Source organism: Musa acuminata, chromosome BXJ3-7 (genome assembly GCF_036884655.1).
Source record: "Musa acuminata AAA Group cultivar baxijiao chromosome BXJ3-7, Cavendish_Baxijiao_AAA, whole genome shotgun sequence".
Classification (NCBI taxonomy): Eukaryota; Viridiplantae; Streptophyta; class Magnoliopsida; order Zingiberales; family Musaceae; genus Musa; species Musa acuminata.
The window spans coordinates 41,335,297-41,355,455 of NC_088355.1; the positions used below are offsets into that span (position 1 = coordinate 41,335,297).

A 20,159-nucleotide genomic window follows, 5' to 3' on the forward strand; every position below is an offset into this window, starting at 1 on the left:
ACTTCTAAATAATTAAATTTAAAATCATATTTTCATAATTAAACAATCTAATAAATTCATTATCCTAAATTTAGAAATTCACACATAATTTCTTAAATAAAGGTATATCTAATTAAATAAATAATAATAATTATTATTATTATCTAAAAATAAGAATTTTAATAATTAAATCAATCTTAACATTCATCAACTTATGATTTAAGCTTAAAAGATCATTACCAAGTCAAGTATCATCAACATGAAATTAAGTAATTATTTTAACACAAAAATTCTATGATCATTATTCACTAATCATAAAATTATGAAATTAAAAATATTATTATGCACCATAAAAATTATAGTAATTCAAATATAAAAATTTTAAAATTAAAAATTAAAACTTGTAAGAAAAAAAATAGAGGACTCACCGGTCTTCGACAAGATATTCTCTTCGATCCTCTCTTGCCTCTATAACGAATAACGAAGATAGAGCTCTCTTTATGTAGGCGAAGATGAGTCCTCCGTAAAAAGTAAGAAATATTATTTTATTTTAAGTATTAAAAAAAATAAAAGAAAATATTTATTTTTAAAAGTCATCGCTTATTAGGAAATTAATTAATTAATAAGTATTTAATTAATTGACTAAATTTCTAATTGTTTCACACTGAAACTATATTTAGTTATTTTCTTAACCATATTACACAAATAAGGGAATGAATGATTCAAATAAAGTAAAACATTTATTACAGTATCTTGATTTATGGTGAGAGGAGAAAAATCTTTAGTTACATTGAATGGTATTAGCGTATCTTTGTCGTCTATATCGATCATTTATCTTCTCTCTCGTGATCTTAAAACCGTTGGTTGATCATTTATCAATTAACTAGAATAATAGATTTCCAATGATAAAAAAAATAAAAAATACTCCTCAATAAGCTTTAATTCTAAAATATTAATCATTATATTTTAGAAGTTATTCTTTTAAATTCTTTTCTTTTCGTCTGGGAATGGTGACAGCACTTCTTCGAAACAGGTGGAGAGATCCTGAGACTCAAATGGCCATCCATTTCTTTATTTAGTCAAACACATAGTTTGATTTGGTCAAGATTAACTTATATCAATTTGAACATGAATTTAATTCAAAAAATTTAGGTTTCAAGTAACGATCCGAACCTAAGATATATAATTCAACTCTTTCAATTCTTAGTGAAATGAGATTAATTCTCTTAGTCATTGTATCAAAATATGATGACATGTTGAAGTCGTCGATGGTATAACTAGGTCGATTCTTTTAGAGTATGATTCCAAAATATCAGAAGATGTTACAACACCAATAGTGCAAGAAATTAAATCCGAAGAACCAGAAGAAAGTCAACGAGAAATCGAAGGATGGAATCGAGGAGATACCTTGGGAAACATGGCATCCACATTGAAAAGGTATAAAGCATGGTCGATCTCTCTAATTAGTTCTCTCCATTCCATTCGAATTCTCGAATGGTTGTAAACTGTTTAATCTGAGGATTCATGGGTCACTGGTCAATGGATTAAGGGTGGCTGTGATTATATTACAAGCGAGTGCGAAACATCAACGTACTTTGAGACATGTTGACTACCACACGGTGGCAGGTTAGCTTCGCCTTCTTCATCCGGTCCCATGTGTTGCTCATGCGGTCTTACTCTAACGAGGGTCGATCCGACAAATCCAAGATGGTGACTACCCGATGATCCTAAATCTTCGAATGAAAGGGGAAGAGGTTGAATATCATGGAAGGTGACGTAGAAAATGTTGAGGTCAGTGACAATGGTGATGGTCCACCAATAATGAATATCGGCGATCAGGTGGTGGCCGTGGAGGATCTCATCGTTAGCGGTCTGGGCAGGGTCGACAGCCTTGTCGACAAGCTAAGAGTACGAGGCAAGGGTGATGGTGCGGTTCTCAGTTACTCTATCTAATTAAATAAGATATATTATGAATATAATTATTAGTTAATAAAAAAGTAAGTCCAACTATTATAGTGCACCCTAGGAGAGAACTTTAATAGAAACGGTTATTTTAATTATTTATCATAGACCCTTTATTTGTGTCTATGAAACGATAGGACTTATCATGGAGTATACACACAATGTGTGGAGACTTAAATACGCAACATGATTGAAAAATTATAGATTTTTTTTATCTCTATTTATTTATATAAATCAATCAATTAAAGATTACAGATCTTCTCTCATCTCTCCTTTGTTTCTAAGTCCATCACTTATATATTGACATCACTATACTTTCGGATCTAATGATGGTGTACCCGCATATCAAATAAAGGTATTTTGAGCACCATCAAAAATGTATACATCTTAAATTTAGATTTATTGTTATTTGATTTCAGATGTTGGCATTAAAGTTTTTCGTAAAACAATAACATATTATGATTTTATGCTCAATTGATATCAAACACATGGTTTTGAAATTAAAAACATTATATCTATTTGTTAACACTTTTCGTTCATGAAAATGTGTTAATTAATTTTTATTTATGATGCATGAAGTATTCGTCAGTTTTTTTTTATTTACTTTTCTATCAAGTCCATATCGTCTCTACTTGCTGGTGATATAAAATTCATCGTATTTGATCAATGGACCACTGCTAACAACTTGCTATCAGTGATAATATTGTTGAGGGCAACGGCCTTCGGTGGCCGCTCGTCCAATTGCCAATAGTAGTTGTGCATCGCTACTATGTGCATCGCTGCTATGTGTGGCGGTTGTAGTAGCACCACTACTAGACGTCGAAGGCTATGCATAGGTGGTAATTGCGCATAGTGGTCAGTTGTGGTGCTTCGCATAGGTGGTGATCACACCCCGCACATGCGACGACTTTGCATAATGGTGACACCCGTACCTTGCACAATGGTTGCGAATGATCATTATGACACCTCATGCATGACGACAATCACACCTAATGCAATGGGCACAAAAAGGGAGATTAGGGTTTTCTTTTGACTAAAAACACAGTTTTACCTCTAATAAATAAAAGAATTTCTATTTATGTCCTTAAATTTTACCTTTTGCACTTCAAAAATTATAAATTCTTATTTTATTTCCTAAGTGAGAATTATAATTTTATCTTTCTGAAATTTAAGATTTTCGAATTATGTCCTTAATTATAAAATTAATTAATTTAAATTATTTTAATCAAATACTTCGATCTAACCGACCATAATTATATTTTTTTTATTACTGGATTGGATTTATATTCGATCAATCAAGTCTTGATTAAATTAAAAAAAATAATTTTTGATTTTGATCGATTTTAAAGTTTTAACTAATTTAATTGGGTTAATATTTAGTCAATTCTGTCTAATTAAATAAGATTGATTGGTATAAGGGTTCAATACAAAATTTTAAAAATGCATATAAATTATAATTTTTTGATAGTTTTCTCATATGATATAATATTTTACATATGATAAATAAAAATCTAATTATTATTTTTGGATATTTGTTTGATTATTCATATATATATATAATTATAAAATATTATATATTTTTCACATAAAGATATAATTTAGGTTTCATCATTATTACAATTATCATATAAGTTTTTATTTATACTAAATAATGTTCAATAATTATTATGATTATTATTTTATTATTGAATTATATCAATATAAATTAGATTAAAAAATTGATAAATACTATTTATAACTTATATATCTAAACTTTATCTTACCATGCCAAAGTAGAATATATAAGATTATGGGATATAATTTATAATAAAATTTTTATCATTTATAAGATATTTTAAATTATATTTTATATTATTGTATTGGTCTTGTACCCACCAAAGTAGCCTAGATTAATAACTTATAAAATTATATTAAAAAATTAATTCTAAATGATATTATTATGAAAAAAATATTCATAATGACATATATGATTAGGAGATTTAAATAATCTCAAAGTAAAATTTATTTTGAATAATTATATAATGAGGTAGGATGATGTTGTTTTGGACATTCTTATAGTTTAAGGTTATATACCAAAAATATAGCAATACTATTTCATGAATGTGATAACAATCCATCATAAATAATTTTATGTGAAAACTTGATATGTCAATATTTTACCTAAATATGAAATAGAGATGATTTCAATAGTTCAACATTATGAAAAAAACTCAAAGTATTATTTTATTATAGTGGTACTTCCTTCATTTCAATCTGATAAATGTTCATACATTTTAGGATAAATTATTATAAATGACTTGAGTATATATAATTTAAACTAGGTGCATTTGACCTTGATAAAATTAGTTAAAAGGATCACAAACTTAAAGCTCTATAAAATAAATAATTAAGATAAATAATAAAAAAAGGTTTAAAAAACTTAATTTTATAATAATTGCTAATAATGTTTAGACTTCATTATAATTTATAATTAACATATTATAATATTTTAAAATTAATTTAAATTTAATGACAAGTCATTGGCCTACGTATTAATGAAAGAACTGATTAAAATTCAGTATGATAATATTTGAATAATTCAAGTTTATATCCTCAATATAACAAATCTATAAACTTAAGAACATTGAGCATGATTACAATTAAGTTTTTTCTTATATAATTTTTTTCTTAATCCTCTTTTTCATACTTTAATTTATTTAAAATTTACTATAATAAAATTAAGGATAAATGAAACTTAAATGAGTCAACTAGCATATGTGCTTAGAAAGAATTAAGATTAAAATATGAAAGAATGATAATATTTTACGTATTACACAAGTAGTGAGTAACAATAAAGGAAGTTAAAGCGTAAATCAACTAAGTTTATAAATACTATATAAACTCATAAAAAAATCTTTATAGTAAAGTACTACTTGGATGACAAAAAAACGGTCATATTAAGAATGACTATACAATTTGGTTAGAAAGGAAAATGTATAATTTTGCCCTTGGTATGTTTCATAAATCACTTGAGTTTATAAATATTACATAAATTCATAAAAGGAAAATATTCATAGTAAAATACTGCTTTTATGGTAAGAAAGGTCAAATACTATATAATTTGGTTCGAAATGGAAAGGTATAACTTTAACATTTTATATATTTTAAATTAAATATTATATTAATTCTTTTTTAATACTTAGTGGATTGAATCTGACTCTTCAACATATGTTATCAAAATAAACTATTCATTTTAATATGAAAATTAAAAGAGAATAAAATATTTATTGGTATAAGAATTTATCTTAAAACGAAAGTGATTGTAGTTGGTTTTTATCGCCTATGCCTAGAGATGGGTCATGTAATGGATCTTGATAATACATGTTATGTTCTTATAATTTTAGAAATTTAACTTTTTACTTAGAATTATCAGGATATTACTTCTATCTTAGTGATTTTAAACTTAGTATAATTTAATAAAATTAACTTTTGAATTTGATATTATTGTCTATACAGAATTAATGTGAATCTTGAATTTATAACAATCAAATATTGGGATAAAATATAGTTTTATAAACTCATTGAAATTATATATGCTTATATCTACGAGTCATTCCATATTTTCATTTTTGATGAAGAGAGATATTTTATTATTTTTATAGATAACTTATTAAAATATAACTATATATATCTAATTCTCAGGTTATTGATATTTTTAAATATATATAAATAAAGTTGAGAGATAATTAGATTAAAAAAATCATGATTATTATCTGTGTGATAAATTTTATAGTAGTTATGATGAATCCGATTATAATTATGATCCTTTTAAAATATTCCTTACATTTATTTTTCTCATATGGTAAAAAAATAGAGCCTAAGAAGGTAAACATTTTCATTGATCTTTTGGTTCATTCTTGATATTTCTCAATCTTGTATCCCCACAGTAATTTGTATTGATGAGCCAGAACACAACAACAATTTCCTTGGTTTAGCATTGCATATTATCGAAATAGCCAAATCATTGTAAACTATGCAACTTATGGGTAATTGGAAAAGCTTTCAGGTGCCTCTTCCATCTCGTTCTTCCCCTACTGCAAATGAGAGGTAATGAAGAAGAAGTCTATCTGTAGTAGAGAAGGGGAGAAGAAGCGTTCTAAGGAAAAGATCGAATCGAACCGATCCATCCGATCCGATTCATTTTTGAATTCATTCAATCCCATCCAAAACCGTAACATTCAATCCGATTCATTCATTTTTTAATTCATTTAATCCTAGCACAATAGTCATCCTTATTAGAAGCAAACTTTGACAGCAGACGTATAAGGAAACCTCAAATACATTCCGACTCCAAGATGATGTCTCTAAAACATAATTGGTTCCATCAGCAACGCCATGACTTGGTTCTTGGTCTCTCCGCTAGGTATGCCATATCCATCCCCATTTCCATACATGAACTGGGACACTCGAGGGGTGTTACTGGCCACAGTCGTGAAGCAGTTCCGAGGATGATTCCCATTTAGTGCTCGCCAATTGGCAATCTGTCTCTGAAGAATGGCAGCCTGTTTGCAAGGCCGATATCGGTCCACCATCTACTAGCCACAATTTGGTGTTAGAAATCTTTATGGTCGATATATAGTGTCGAATTTCACGGGCTAATAGAAGAGAGTGAACTCGATTTACCTTGAGGCTTCACTGAGTTCTCTCTTATATATGCCCTGAACCATGTTGAAGTCCAGCTTAGCCAATTCAAGTAGCAGAGGGTTCATGGTGGCATCCCTCTGGTACGCATATATGAACCACCTGGTGTGTAACCTATGCATCCGCCAATGCAGTGGAAGCTCCAAGGCATAGGCCACCTGCTCTCCGAGAGGAGGCTCCAGTGATCCCTGTTCCACGAGCTTCTTGAGGTGCTTAGTCGTGAAGTCCGTAGCTTGGCTCAGGACAAGCTCCCCTTCCTTTTCAAGGTAGGAAGCCTCGTACAAGCTCAGCATTCCTTTTGTCTGATGCTGGAGGCAAGCTTTGAAGTGGCCCTTCTCATCTTTGAATCTGCGGAACATATCTTTGGCCGCAACGTTCATCCATGTTAGATTGCGGCACCATCAATGAACAAAACCAAGACAAATGTTTTATGAGTATCTTTCTTATATAGTTAGCATATACAATGAGGAGGAGGAGCATGAAGAAGAGGAGGAGGAAAAGGAAAGATAGGAGGAGGAGGAGCATGAAAAAGAGGAGGAGGTAACAAGAAAGGGAAGTAGAGTAGGAGGAGGAAGAGGAGGAGAAAGAGGCAGAGGAGGTGATAAATTAGTGGAGATTTTTTGTTGGTAAAATACCAATTAGTGGAAGGGGTCATTAGTAAAAAAACCAACGTTTAGAGATTTTTCTGGGTAAAATCTCTTATATTTCATAGAGATGGTAAACGTTAGTCCAGAAAACTAGATGATCATCAAAACTCTATGCAGTATTATTAGACATGTTGGGAAGAAACCTGTTAACGCGGAATAATTCTTTCCCTATTTGTGTATCAAAATAGGTTTCTTATCAAAATACCAACTTGATATTCAAATGCTAATATCAATCAGCACAACATAAACAATAGAGCAATAAATCAATCACACAGTGAGACCAAATCTTTTTTAACGTGGAAAATCCAATGTGGGAAAAACCACGGGACCGTAGTCCACCTCAAACTTCCACTATCAATAATGATGATAACAGGTTTACAGTAGGTCTTCTCTAGAATAACTAGAGGATCAGAATAACATCAAGAACATAGATCTTGGCTCAAGAATACCATATCTTCATCACATAGGTGGATCTCCTCCAAAGAGAATTCTAGGTCTCACAGAGTGGATATCGCAGGAAAGTACCTTAGAGAGGGTAAACTGCAGATCAACACCGTTAGGATTGTAGAGTTTGCTGCAAGGATTCTCCACATAAAATTTGGGCCGAAACTGACAACGTTTGGCCACCGATCGTCAAGCAGAAAAACTCAGAAACCTTACTTTCTCTCTCCTCTTTTCTCTCTGCACGCCGTCGCTGTTCACTGTGCACGTACACTGCACGCTGCGCGCTGCTCTGCGTTTTTCTTTTCCTGCATACCCTAATTTATCTTACTTCACCTTAATTAGTGATTTGGGCTCAATAGGCCCAATTTGTCCAAGCGCACGGGCTGGACCCAACAAGACAGGACTGGTGTAAGAAAGCAGAACCACCTTCACAAACATCGAAACCATTTTCTCTGAGAAGCCTAAAGAGAAGTGCTGTTGCATGGAGATTGTCCTTCAGCAGCATGCTTTTGTCTTCCAGGGATTCATGAATGCTCCTTAAAGCATCCTTAATATCATCTTTAAAGTGATATGCCACACCAAGCTGTTGTAGGTGATCGATTAGTTGAAGTTGGTCCTCGAGTTCCTTCTCCTCCTGTATTAGTTTCACAACTCTCTCCTCTAATTTGTTTATCCTTACAGCACACTGCTCCTCCTCCATCTAGATTTACAAGTCACAGTAATAAGTACGCGCATATTCATATCAGAGAGAGAGAGAGAGAGAGAGAGAGAGAGAGAGAGAGAGAGAGAGAGAGATTAAAATACAAATCAACCTTGTGGTTGATTGTGAGTGACCGTATGGAGTCATGCGTCCATATGTTTGGCTGGTAATTGGCTGATCTCCGTGACGGAGGTTGCCCGCTGCATAGGATGCCCGGAGAGAGGCGTGCATGATCGCCATGGTGTTGGAAGGAGGCGACCCGCCGGAGTGTATTGGAACTGCTGCAAGGGAAGGATGTGGTGCCACAACAGACATGGAGGATTTGGATAGACATTATTTGGTTTGATTACTTGTAGAATGAAACTTAGAATGGGGTTAAGGTTTTTTGGGGATGCAAGAAGGATCTCCTATATATATACGGAGTGGAACTTGTTGACGTGATATAGCACGGTCGGCACATCTCTATCTGCTTTATGGTTTTTACTCCATGCACTAACGCAATGACACAAACAAAACACGTTGGAACACCATGATATCTTCCAAGGGACAAAGAAGTCACCCCAGTAAGAGGCTGCATGACTCACGTGTTCATCTATATTGAGTAGCAATTAGTCCATGGAATGAGCTGGAATCGTTCCAACTGCTCGTGGATCGTCTCTCGGTGGCCGACACGATTAACGATGAATAGTGATCCAGCAAACGAGTGGTCAATATCACTTGCGTCGTTTGGCAAAGACACAGTGGCAGTCTCATGTACTGAGCATATAGCGCCAGCCAATGAGGGTTGCCCACATGTCGCTTTTACGAAGACTCTGGAGCTTCAAGTTGTAGAGCCCTCTTGGATTCCGAGATCTAATTGCGTCGAAACGGACGGCGACATTTGGCTCCGTACCCACGAAATCATGTGCAAAACAAGGGAATTAATCGGGTTGCGTGGCCATTGCCCGCCTACCTCAACCCACAACAAATTATTTGCAGTCTTGGCCTTCCTTCAACATGGGGTATGTAAGTGAAATATATCATCAATTCAAACTTTAACTATTTTTTTAATCTATTATTATATCACGAGATCATTCAAATGTGATCCCGGTGTGATTTGATGATGTTGCCATTGGATGTGATTAAGATCGTTCACCAACTTGGGAATGCTAACTCGGGTTTAACCCGAGCCTATTCCCAACTCGAGTTACCAGTTCTAAAGTATTACTCTCAGTTTTCATTTGGTGTCATTATTTTTCTTTAATATCCTAATTCATCATCGTCAGTGCCTTTTTCTCCGATCACCTTAAAATTGTCTTGCTTCTGCTTCAATTTCGTAATGGTTGTCCCCATCACATCATAGTCACTATTGTCCCGTTGCTTCAACCATATCGCTTCTATGGCCACCTCCTTCCCATCTTTTATCTTAGATGACTATCTCTTTGACCCACCATCATCCACGATATCATCTCTTCCTCTATCTGTCACGCCCTTAAGTAACTCTTATCTACTGTTGTCAGTGGAACGCGTGCGCATAATGTCCGCGGCAGATACATTATTCTACGTCGATGATAAGAAACCGAATAATGTCAATAAGATGATAGGCGAAAAGTGGGGTTCACCCTCGATCGTTCTGCTCTCATCCGTCGACCAGTAAATTCGGTTGAATGTTGATGGCAAATGATGATGGCAAATTCAAGAAACCCAAATGATGAGCAATGGGGAAGCAGAGTAAATGTAGGACGCAATAAGAACACAAGAAGAAGACAACCGGCGAGCATATCCCTTCCTTTCCCAACTCAATCACTTGGTATTTTTTTAATGACTGATGGCAACCCTAATAAACGTGAAAATTGCCATTACTAAGATATCTTCATAGGATAATAAATTCAAGTAAAAAGAATATATATACACACAAATTCTAAAAGATTATGATTTGATTATACTATAGATATCTCATGTATTATTAGGTTTTGGTAGGATGAGAATGTAAAAAGATATTATGGTTGCATTTTAGAGAGAATGAGAAAAATATAAGAAAAGATCTTGATGAGAGGTATAAGGGAATTTGTTTCTGGGTTATGGTTAATTCAAGTGAACTTATAGCTTGTTCTCATATGATAGAAAATTGAAGTTTTCTCGATGGATATAGATGAGAAATGTTAGATCATATAAATTCGTGTGCACTATTTTTTATTTGCGTGATCATCGAATATCTTTTATATTAAAAAAATTTAAGATTGTTGTCAAAACTAATAATATTTTATGAATTCGAGTACTAGATTATTAAAAATTAACATACACAAAAATTAATATCGTTGAGACGAGAATGTTGAGGTCGATATACAAAATTATTAAAAATATATTCTTTTTTGTTGAATAATTAAGTGTAGCCTAGATAGAAGAAAAAGATCATTTAAGATGCTATCATTTTGATCCTAACGACGGTCTATATGTTTGATAGCAGAAAATGCTAAGCCCTATATTTGGCTAATTGGATCAAAAAGTAAATAAATTTGACTATAATTTTTTGTAATTTTAGCAGCAAAAAGTCAATTGATCGATCAATCAATCAATCAATTTTGGACGCAAGTGGCAAGATGGGTACGAATCATGACTTAGATTCCTGCGTTATTATAACAAGAGCTTGGAATGAACATTCAAAAGGATATTAACTCGTGAGACATGCAACCTCTTAGTGAATGGGTATCTGCAGCTGGACTCAACCATAAAGGGAGAAGAAAGCAGATAGAGAGATGTGCCGACCGTGCTATATGACGTCAATACGTTCCACTCCCTCACCCCATTCAAAGTTTGATTCTGGAAGTAATCAAACCAAATAATGTCTCTCCAAATCCTCCATGTCTTTTGTGACGCCACACTCCATACAGTCACTCACAATCAACCATACAGTTGATTTGTATTTTAATCTCTCTCTCTCTCAGAAAGCAGGTGGCCAACGCCTTGGAGCTTCCACTGCATTGGCGGATGCATAGGTTACACACCAGGTGGTTCATAGAAGCGCACCAGAGGGATGCCACCATGAACCCTCTTCTACTTGAACTGGCTAAGATGGACTTCAACATGGTTCAGGGCATCTGTAAGAGAGAACTCAGTGAAGCCTCAAGGTAAATCGAGTTCACTCTCTTCTATTAGCCCGTGAACTTCGACACTATATATTGACCATAAAGATTTCTGACACCAAACTGTGGTTAGTAGATGGTGGGCCGAGTTCACTCTCTTCTATTAGCCCGTGAACTTCGACACTATATATTGACCATAAAGATTTCTAACACCAAACTATGGTTAGTATATGGTGGACCGATATCGGCCTTGCAAAGAGGCTGCCATTCTTGGTGGAGAACTATCTCTGGACCGTCGGCTGGGCTTTTGAACCACAATTTTGGAGTTACAGGGAGATCCAAACAAAGGCAAACTGCTTTGTAACGATGATCGACGATGTTTATGAGGTCTATGGTACCTTGGACGAACTCGAACTCTTCACTGATGCTGTTGACAGGTGATGATCAGAATCTCCCGCCATTATCAACCACAACCTCATATTTATTTCGGTTATTTCAACATGTAATCTGGTGGACATTTTCAGGTGGACATTAATGCGATCGACAAGTTCCCGGAGTACATGAAGATGTGTTTGCTAGCAGTCTTCAACACTGCAAATGATGCAGCTCATAGAATCACGAAAGAGAAGAACTTGGACATATTACCCTACCCAAAGAGAGCAGAAACATACCATCGCTTTCTTGATCATCTTACTACGTCAATCACCTGATTTCCTTTACCGAGAGGAATACACTGTGTTATTGCTTCAGTGGGGAGATCTACGCAAAGCATACTTGGTGGAAGCAAAATGGTACCACCGGGGCCACGTACCCAAGCTAAGCGACTACTCGGACAACGCATGGATGTCGATATCCGGCCGTATGTCTCTGACTAATGCTTTTTCCATGAGCGAAGACTTAACTCAAGAGGCCTCGGAAAGCTTCCACCGCATTTCCCCAGAAATCACACGGCCGTCGTGCATGCTTCTGCGGCTTTACGATGATATGGCTACCTCGACGGTGAAAAAGTTACTTCATACATTTGAATGCTGAGCTTACAAAGCAGTTTGCCATCATGATATCTTCCAAGGGCCATATCCTTACGCATGCTCTGGATCAGGTTGAACTCCAGCTTCGCCAATTCAAGTAGAATAATAGGGTTCATGGTCGCTTCCGTTTGGTATGCTTCTATGAACCACCTGGTGTGTATGTATCCTTTGCATCCTCCAATTCAGTGGAATGGATCCGACATCTCTTTGTATATGGATCTCATGTTGGCCTAATATGTCCCGAGGTTTTCGTGAGGTATGTTGTTAAATCCGCCCATTCAAAGGGTTTTCCATTGTAAAATCGTCTGATCACTGTATAGAGCATCAGAAACTTCGTTGTCGGCAGCCACCGGCAATCCTCTACCCGATAAATGCACTGCTCGTCTGGTAAAATTCCAATGACCGTTCATCTAATTTGAGTGGCCATAAATATAGTACATGGAATGAGCTGGAATCGTCCGCACTCCTCGTGGATCGCATCTCGGAGTACGATGAATAGTGCTCAAGCAAACGAGTGATCCATATCGCTTAGCTTACTTTCGAGAAGACAGAGCGGCAGCGTCACGTACCGAACATGACGTTCAACGCCCCCGTGTCGCTTTGACGAAGACACCGGAGCTGCAAGTTGAAGAGCCCACGAAATCAGGTGGAAATCAAGGGAAGTAGTCGGGTTGCGTGGCCCGTGCCGCATCTACATCAACCGACAACAAATTATATTTGCAGTCTTGTCTTGGCATTCCTGCTGCGTGGGGTGGGGTATGTAGGTGAAATATATCATCAATTCAAAACTCAACTATATTTAAATCTTTTATTATTATATCATGAGATCATTCAGATGTGATCCACGTGTGATTTGATGATGTTGCCATTGGATGTGATCAAGATCGTACATCAATTTGGGAATGCTCCCGCCTAATCTCAACTCGAGTAACGATGAACTTTAAGTCATTTGTCAAACGGATGACATTCGATCTCACAAAAATCATATTAAAATATTAACCAGTCTTATGTCATTAGAGATACTTAGCTACTAATGTTAGTAATAAAATATTACTCTCAATTCTCATAAAATGTCCTTATTTTTTTTGTAATACTCTAAATATATTTTTATCATTGTCAATGTCTTTTTCTCCCTATAGTAGTAGTAATACTCATGATCCTCATCATTTTCTCTTACGAGTGGATATTATTAATTGTCTATTTTTTATTTTTATTCTATTATTTTTATCTTATAATAGTCGCTATCATCCCTTTATGAGTTTTGTCCTTCTCATTTCATGATGATCGTCTTCATCTTGTCACTATGATCCTATTATTTTATTTTATATATAATTTTTATGAGTATATATATATATATATATATATTTATTTATCTATATATTTATCTATATATTTGAATGGGACATGGATATCACAGTACACACATATTTATCTACACTCTTCTCGTTGTCTCACACCCGCTCGCACTCTATGACGTCAAGATGTCCTGATGAGACAAGATGCCAGTTTCTCACTCATTCACATATGACGAATACAAAGTAAATTTTCTTAATAATAGAGATAGAAGAACGGAAACAACTAAAAATAATAGAGAAATTCTAGTTTGATTTGTTTCATTTTTTTCATCTTTGTTTTTATTTTTTTGTTCCCTAAGTAATCCAAAAGATTAGATTATAATTATTCTGATTGTTGTCGTGAAACAACTTATAGATTAATCAAATTTATTTAAATAAATGATAAAATAAATTGCTCTTATATCAAATGACTCATTTGTGTAGGAAATCCCATCCAGTTTGTGAAACATGGATCGATCTTCATGATAGAACATCTTAGTTAAGGCAAATTTCTAATGTTAATCTTGAAGTTATTAATCCTAAATATACTTTTTGGATCCATTAAGATAATCTTCATACTATCATTATCTTTTTCTCTCTCTTCAAATCATTCCTTATGTAGTCTTTACATTCTCTTATGAAGTGTTGCTTAAACTTGCAATAATGTATGCCAACCAATCTTATGATCATCTCATATAATTTCGAAAAACTCTATTCAAACTTTCTAAGGGTTCAAAATATATTTCTAACTACATGTAAGCTATCAAAACTCAAGTTAATGCATGTTTTGATGGTGAAAGTCTCATTTTTTTATGTATTAAATAGTCTTGGTTTAGATTACAAGGAGATCTCAATTACGATTCATGGTTACGATATCCTTTGAAGAACTTCATTATAAGTTTTCTAACTATGAATCTTATCTTACGCGAGAGTCATCATCTTCTAATACTATTCCTAGTACTGTCAATTTTACTAATAAATCTAACTTTAGCAATAAAGACAAAATTCATAACCAGAAAGATAACCATTCAAATAATTATTCTAAAGGCAACAAGTGGTATCATTCTAGAGGTAATATACAATAATGTTATAATAAAAATGTCAACAAATCTAATCAATAATTCAACAATGAAGTCACTTGTTAAATATATGACTTGCAAGGCTATGTTGCTAAGAAATGTTGTCACTTGCAAGCTGTTATTCCATAAATGTTTCAACCTTCATACCCACCTAATTTTATATATTCTGCTACACCAGTTTTCGTTACTACCACCGTGTGCTCATTCTGAAGGCAATATATGGTATCATTCTAGAGGCAACATGCAACAATGTCATAATAAAAGTGTTAGGTCAATAATTCAACAATGAAGTCACTTGTTAAATGATAAAAAGAATAGAAGATAAGAACAATTACTGAAGAAGCTTTATTAAAGAAGTGAAGAAGCTTTATTGAAGAAATGAAAAATGCTTCAATGCAAAGGATTTCCCTCAATAGAATAGAGGATTTTCCTCAACAGAATAGAGAGATTTCCTCGTATAGTTGGGGAAATCTTATAGTTGGGGAAATCTTATCTTCTATCATGCTCCCGCAAGATGGTGCTCCTGATAAGGATACCAATCTTGGATCGATGCAAAGAATGGTTTACAAGCGAGAGACTTCGTGAGACTTCGTGAGTAGGGCAAGAGCAGATCGCTGCTGTTGTTGCGATTGCTGTTGTTGTGAGGGCACAGACATTCCCTTCATTCTCCTTAAGTCCGCCATTCGTTCTCCTTAAGTCCACCGACTGTTGGTAGATCAGCGAAGGCAGCAAAGGCTATCGCGGTGAGGAAGATGAGGATTGGTCGTGGAGCCTCTTAGCAATGTGACTGCAGCGACGTTGGTCGCTGGCCGAAGACAAGGGTGAAGTTTCGCTTTTCTCAGTGACGTTGGTCGCTGGCCAAAGGCAAGAGCGAAACTTCGCTTTTCTCACTACTCTGATACCATGATGAAAAGAATAGAAGATAAAAACAATTACTGAAGAAGCTTTATTGAAGAAATGAAAAATGCTTCAATTCATTCTCTCTCCTATTTATACGAGAAAGGATTTGGGAAAATCTTATCTTCTATCATTAAATAATATGTGACCGGTAAAGCTATGCTGCTAAGAAATATTATCACTTGCAAGCTGTTATTCCATAGATGTTTCAACCTTCATACCCACCTAATTTTATGTATGAAGAATATAATGTTTCGTTATAGAATGATACATGAGACATCCTATCCAAGTCAAAACCTTGTAGGGTATAAATAATTTTTCCATATCAAAAGAAGCCCTGATAAGTCCATTAATAAGTATAAAGTAAGACTTATTATAAAGGAATTTTATCAAAGTCCAAGCCTTCAGTACCGACACATTTAACCTAATTGTGAAGCCAAAAATAATTTAAATAGTCTCCTCATGATCAAGAGTTGCATCGAATATTGCAAGTGCATCAACTTGAGTTTTGATAGCTTGTATATAGTTCAAAATAAATTTTTTGCCCTTGGAAAGTTTGAAAAGAGTTTCTCAAAGTTGCATGAAGGAGATTGGTTGGCATATATTTTTGCAAGTTTAGACCATACTTCATAAGAGGATTTTATAGAGACAAGGTAGGGACTGATTTGAAAAGAGCGAGAGGCAATAATAGTATTTCTAAGAAGATCTTGATGGATCCAAAAAGTATATTTAAGATTAATAACTTTAATATTATTTTCTCTAATCGTTTGAGGAGAGTAAATGATGGTATCATTTAAATAACCCATAATATTATAATCAATTAAAAGAGAATAAAATTGAGTATACCAAGAGGGTCTGTAGATGAAGGAATAGGTATGAGATGAGTGACTAGTTGAATATGAATGACAGCAACATTAATGAAGAAAAGAGTATTTTCTAAAATATAGGAGTTGGGGATGATATGAGATGAGTGACTAGTTAAATAAATGAAGGAATAGGTATAAAGCAACAATAGGAAAGAGTTATAATACTACCTTCAACATAACGAAGGAGGAGGTACAAAGGCAAAGAGAGGATCAAGAAAAAAATAAACCCATTGAAGCAACTAGGGTTCTTATCAAGAAATGACTAGTTTAATTTTATAAATACTAAATATGAATTTATATACACAAAAAGATATTATGATAATTATATGATTTTTTAAATCAATAATATATATATAAATATTTATTAAATCCTTTTATGGATTTAAGAGATGACGTTGAAAATCATAATAATATATTATCATAATTTTTATGATTTAAAATTTTGATAACATAATATTTAAAATATCATGATAATTTTATCATAATTTATTTTTCTCAATAATATCTTTTCGTATAATCACGTCAGAATGTCTCATTCCATGATATATATGAAGGAGAAGTTCTCCGTCTGATACAAAAAACGTTCTGGGTTTGCCAGCTACAAGTAATCAGACCAAATAATGTCTCTCCACCTTCTCCCTATCGTTTGTGCCACATCCTTCCCTTGCAGCAGCCTCAGTACGTTCCGGCGGATCGCCTCCTTCCAACACCATGGCAATCATCGATGCTCCTCTCCACGCATCAGATGCAGCGGGCAACCTCTTTTACGGAGATCAGCCAATTACCAGCCAAACTTATGGACTAATGACTACATACAGTCACTCACAAGTGACCACTCGGTTGGCACCATAACATCTTTGTATTCTAAGCTTGCTTTCTTCTCTCAGATGTGCTATTGTGTATATTGATTACTTCTACTTGTAAATCTAGATGGATGAGCAGAATGCTGCAAGGATAAGTAACTTGGAGAAGGAAGTTGTGAAACTGATACACGAGGAGAAGGAACTTGAGGACCAGCTTCACCTAATCGATCACCTGCAGCAGCTTGGTGTGGCATATCACTTTAAAGATGATATTAAGGATGCTTTAGGGAGCATTCATGGATCCCTGGAAGACACAAGCAAGCTGCTGAAGGACAATCTCGATGCAACAGCACTTCTCTTCAGGCTTCTCAGAGAAAATGGTTTCGATGTTTCTGAAGGTAGTTCACCTCACTGACACCGCTTGTCTGATAAAATCGAGTAGAGTTTTAATTATGACACGTAAAGGTCTACTTCAACTGATATTTCTCCTGAAATTTTCTGGACTGATGGTTACAAGGTGTATAAAATATATACACAATCTATTCATCTCGACTAGAAGCTACATATATATATATATATATATATATATATATATATATATATATATATATATGTATGTATATATATATATATATATATATATACATACATATATATATATATATATATATATATATATATATATATATATATATATATATACATACATATATATGTATGTATATATATATATATATATAAATAGCCGAGGGATGCAGCCTAGTCAAGACGAAATGGGAATATTCTTCAGTCTCTCTAATACATCCATCCTAATCAACATGTTATTGTATGTGCTTAGTGTATAAGAAAATGGTTGATATGCTCATGAAGCCTTAACTTGGGTTTGTTCGTTCATGGTGCCGCAATCTAACGTCTCGATGAACTTTGTGACTAAAGATATGTTCAGCAGATTCAAAGATGAGAAGGGCCACCTCAAAACTTGCCTCCAGCATCAGACTAAAGGAATGCTGAGCTTATATGAAGCTTCCTACCTTGGAAAGGAGGGGGAGTTTGTACTGATCGAAGCCATGGACTTCACGACAAAGCACCTCAAGAAGCTCATGGAAGAGCGATCACTTGAGCCTCGTTTCAGGGAACATGTGGCCCACGCCTTGGAGCTTCCACTGAATTGGAGGATGGAAAGGATACACACCAGGTGGTTCATAGAAACATACCAAAGGGAAGCCACCATGAACCCTCTTCTACTTGAATTGGCTAGGCTGGACTTCAATCTGATCCAGAGCATGCATAAGAGAGAACTCAAAGAAGTGTCGAGGTAAACTAAGCTAGTCATGAATAGTATGTACTTCTCTCGTCTATTAAAAACTGTTAACTTGGATCGCCAGATGGTGGACCGATCTCGGTCTTGCACAGAGGTTGCCATTCTCCAGAGACAGGTTGATGGAAAACTACTTGTGGACAGTTGGTTAATATCTGTAATTTTGGAGCTTTAGGGAGATGCAAACGAAGCTAGTTAGCTTAATATCTGTAATCGACGATGTTTACGATGTCTATGGTACCTTGGACGAACTCGAGCTTTTCACTAATGTTGTTGATAGGTGATGAGAAACTCCTGCCTTTCATTATCAACACATGAACGTTATATTATTCCATGATCATCACAACATATGTTCTTCTGGACATTTCAGATGGGATGTAAATGAAATCGACAAGCTTCCAGGGTACATGAAGTTGTGTTTTCTTGTAGTATTCAACATGGCAAACGATGCAGGATATAGAGTCATGAAGGAGAAAGGCTTGGACATAATACCCTACCTTAAGAGAGCCGTAACATATACAGCATTAATTTGTTTCCTTTCTTCTCTTACACATCAGCCACCTGATACCTTTCTTCTGAGGACTATTCTTTTTGGTTCAGTGGGTTGATCTATGCAAATCGTACTTGCTCGAAGCGAAATGGTACCACCATGGACGTACACCGAAGCTTGGTGAGTACCTGGACTACGCATGGACATCGGTATCAAGCCCTTTGGTTCTGACTCTTGCTTATTGCATGAGCGATGATTTAACTGAAGAGGCATTACGAAGTATCTGCAAATACCAAGACTTTGCGCGATGGTCGTCCATGCTTTCTAGGCTTTACAATGATTTGGCTACCTCGAAGGAATGCAAGGCGTCAACGCAATACATACGCAATGTAATATCTCCTGTGTGTCATTGTTGTCTTTTGTTCTTAAGGCTGAGATGGCGAGAGGCGATGTGCCGAAATCTATCGAGTGCTACATGCATGAGAAAAACGTGTCAGAGGATGTGGCACGTGTGAAGGTTAGACAACTGATTAGGGTCATTTGGAGAGCACTAAATGGAAATCGTACTTCCTCTTCTCCACTGGAAGAATAGTTCAAGAGCGTGGTAATTAACATCCCTCGGACGGCCCAATTCTATTTCGAACATGGCGACGGATATGGTATTTCTGATGGAGAAACCAAGAATCAAGTCGTGTTATTGTTTATCCAACCTATCGAGCTCTAGATATATACCAAAAATAAAGTGGTCGGAATGGATCTGATGTTTCTTTGCATATGGATCTCATGTTGATCTAATATTTCTTGAGGTCTTCGTGAAGTATCTTCTCCTTCGAGTGGATATTATCGATCGTATTAATTTTTTTTTATTTT

The 20,159-nt window shown here is 34.8% G+C and overlaps 3 protein-coding genes across 3 annotated transcripts; 2 read left to right on the forward strand and 1 right to left on the reverse strand.

The window, feature by feature from the left end:
• Positions 1 to 6,439: 6,439 nt before the first annotated feature.
• Positions 6,440 to 7,001, reverse strand: LOC135642968 (monoterpene synthase 7, chloroplastic-like). Its single transcript, XM_065159448.1, has 2 exons — positions 6,604 to 7,001; positions 6,440 to 6,512 (listed from the first exon to the last, which is right to left on the reverse strand). The coding sequence occupies exons 1-2, from the start codon at positions 6,999 to 7,001 to the stop codon at positions 6,440 to 6,442; spliced, it is 471 nt and encodes a 156-aa protein (XP_065015520.1).
• Positions 7,002 to 11,693: 4,692 nt separating this feature from the next.
• On the forward strand, positions 11,694 to 12,184 carry LOC135642969 (monoterpene synthase 8, chloroplastic-like). The gene is made up of 2 exons (XM_065159450.1): positions 11,694 to 11,903; positions 11,999 to 12,184. The coding sequence occupies exons 1-2, from the start codon at positions 11,694 to 11,696 to the stop codon at positions 12,182 to 12,184; spliced, it is 396 nt and encodes a 131-aa protein (XP_065015522.1).
• A 5,073-nt stretch (positions 12,185 to 17,257) lies between these two features.
• On the forward strand, positions 17,258 to 19,067 carry LOC135643266 (monoterpene synthase 7, chloroplastic-like). The gene is made up of 4 exons (XM_065160016.1): positions 17,258 to 17,517; positions 17,609 to 17,879; positions 18,418 to 18,796; positions 18,867 to 19,067. Exons 1-4 carry the CDS (start codon positions 17,299 to 17,301, stop codon positions 18,949 to 18,951), a joined length of 954 nt encoding a protein of 317 aa, XP_065016088.1. The 5' UTR covers positions 17,258 to 17,298; the 3' UTR covers positions 18,952 to 19,067.
• The last annotated feature ends 1,092 nt before the right edge of the window (positions 19,068 to 20,159 follow it).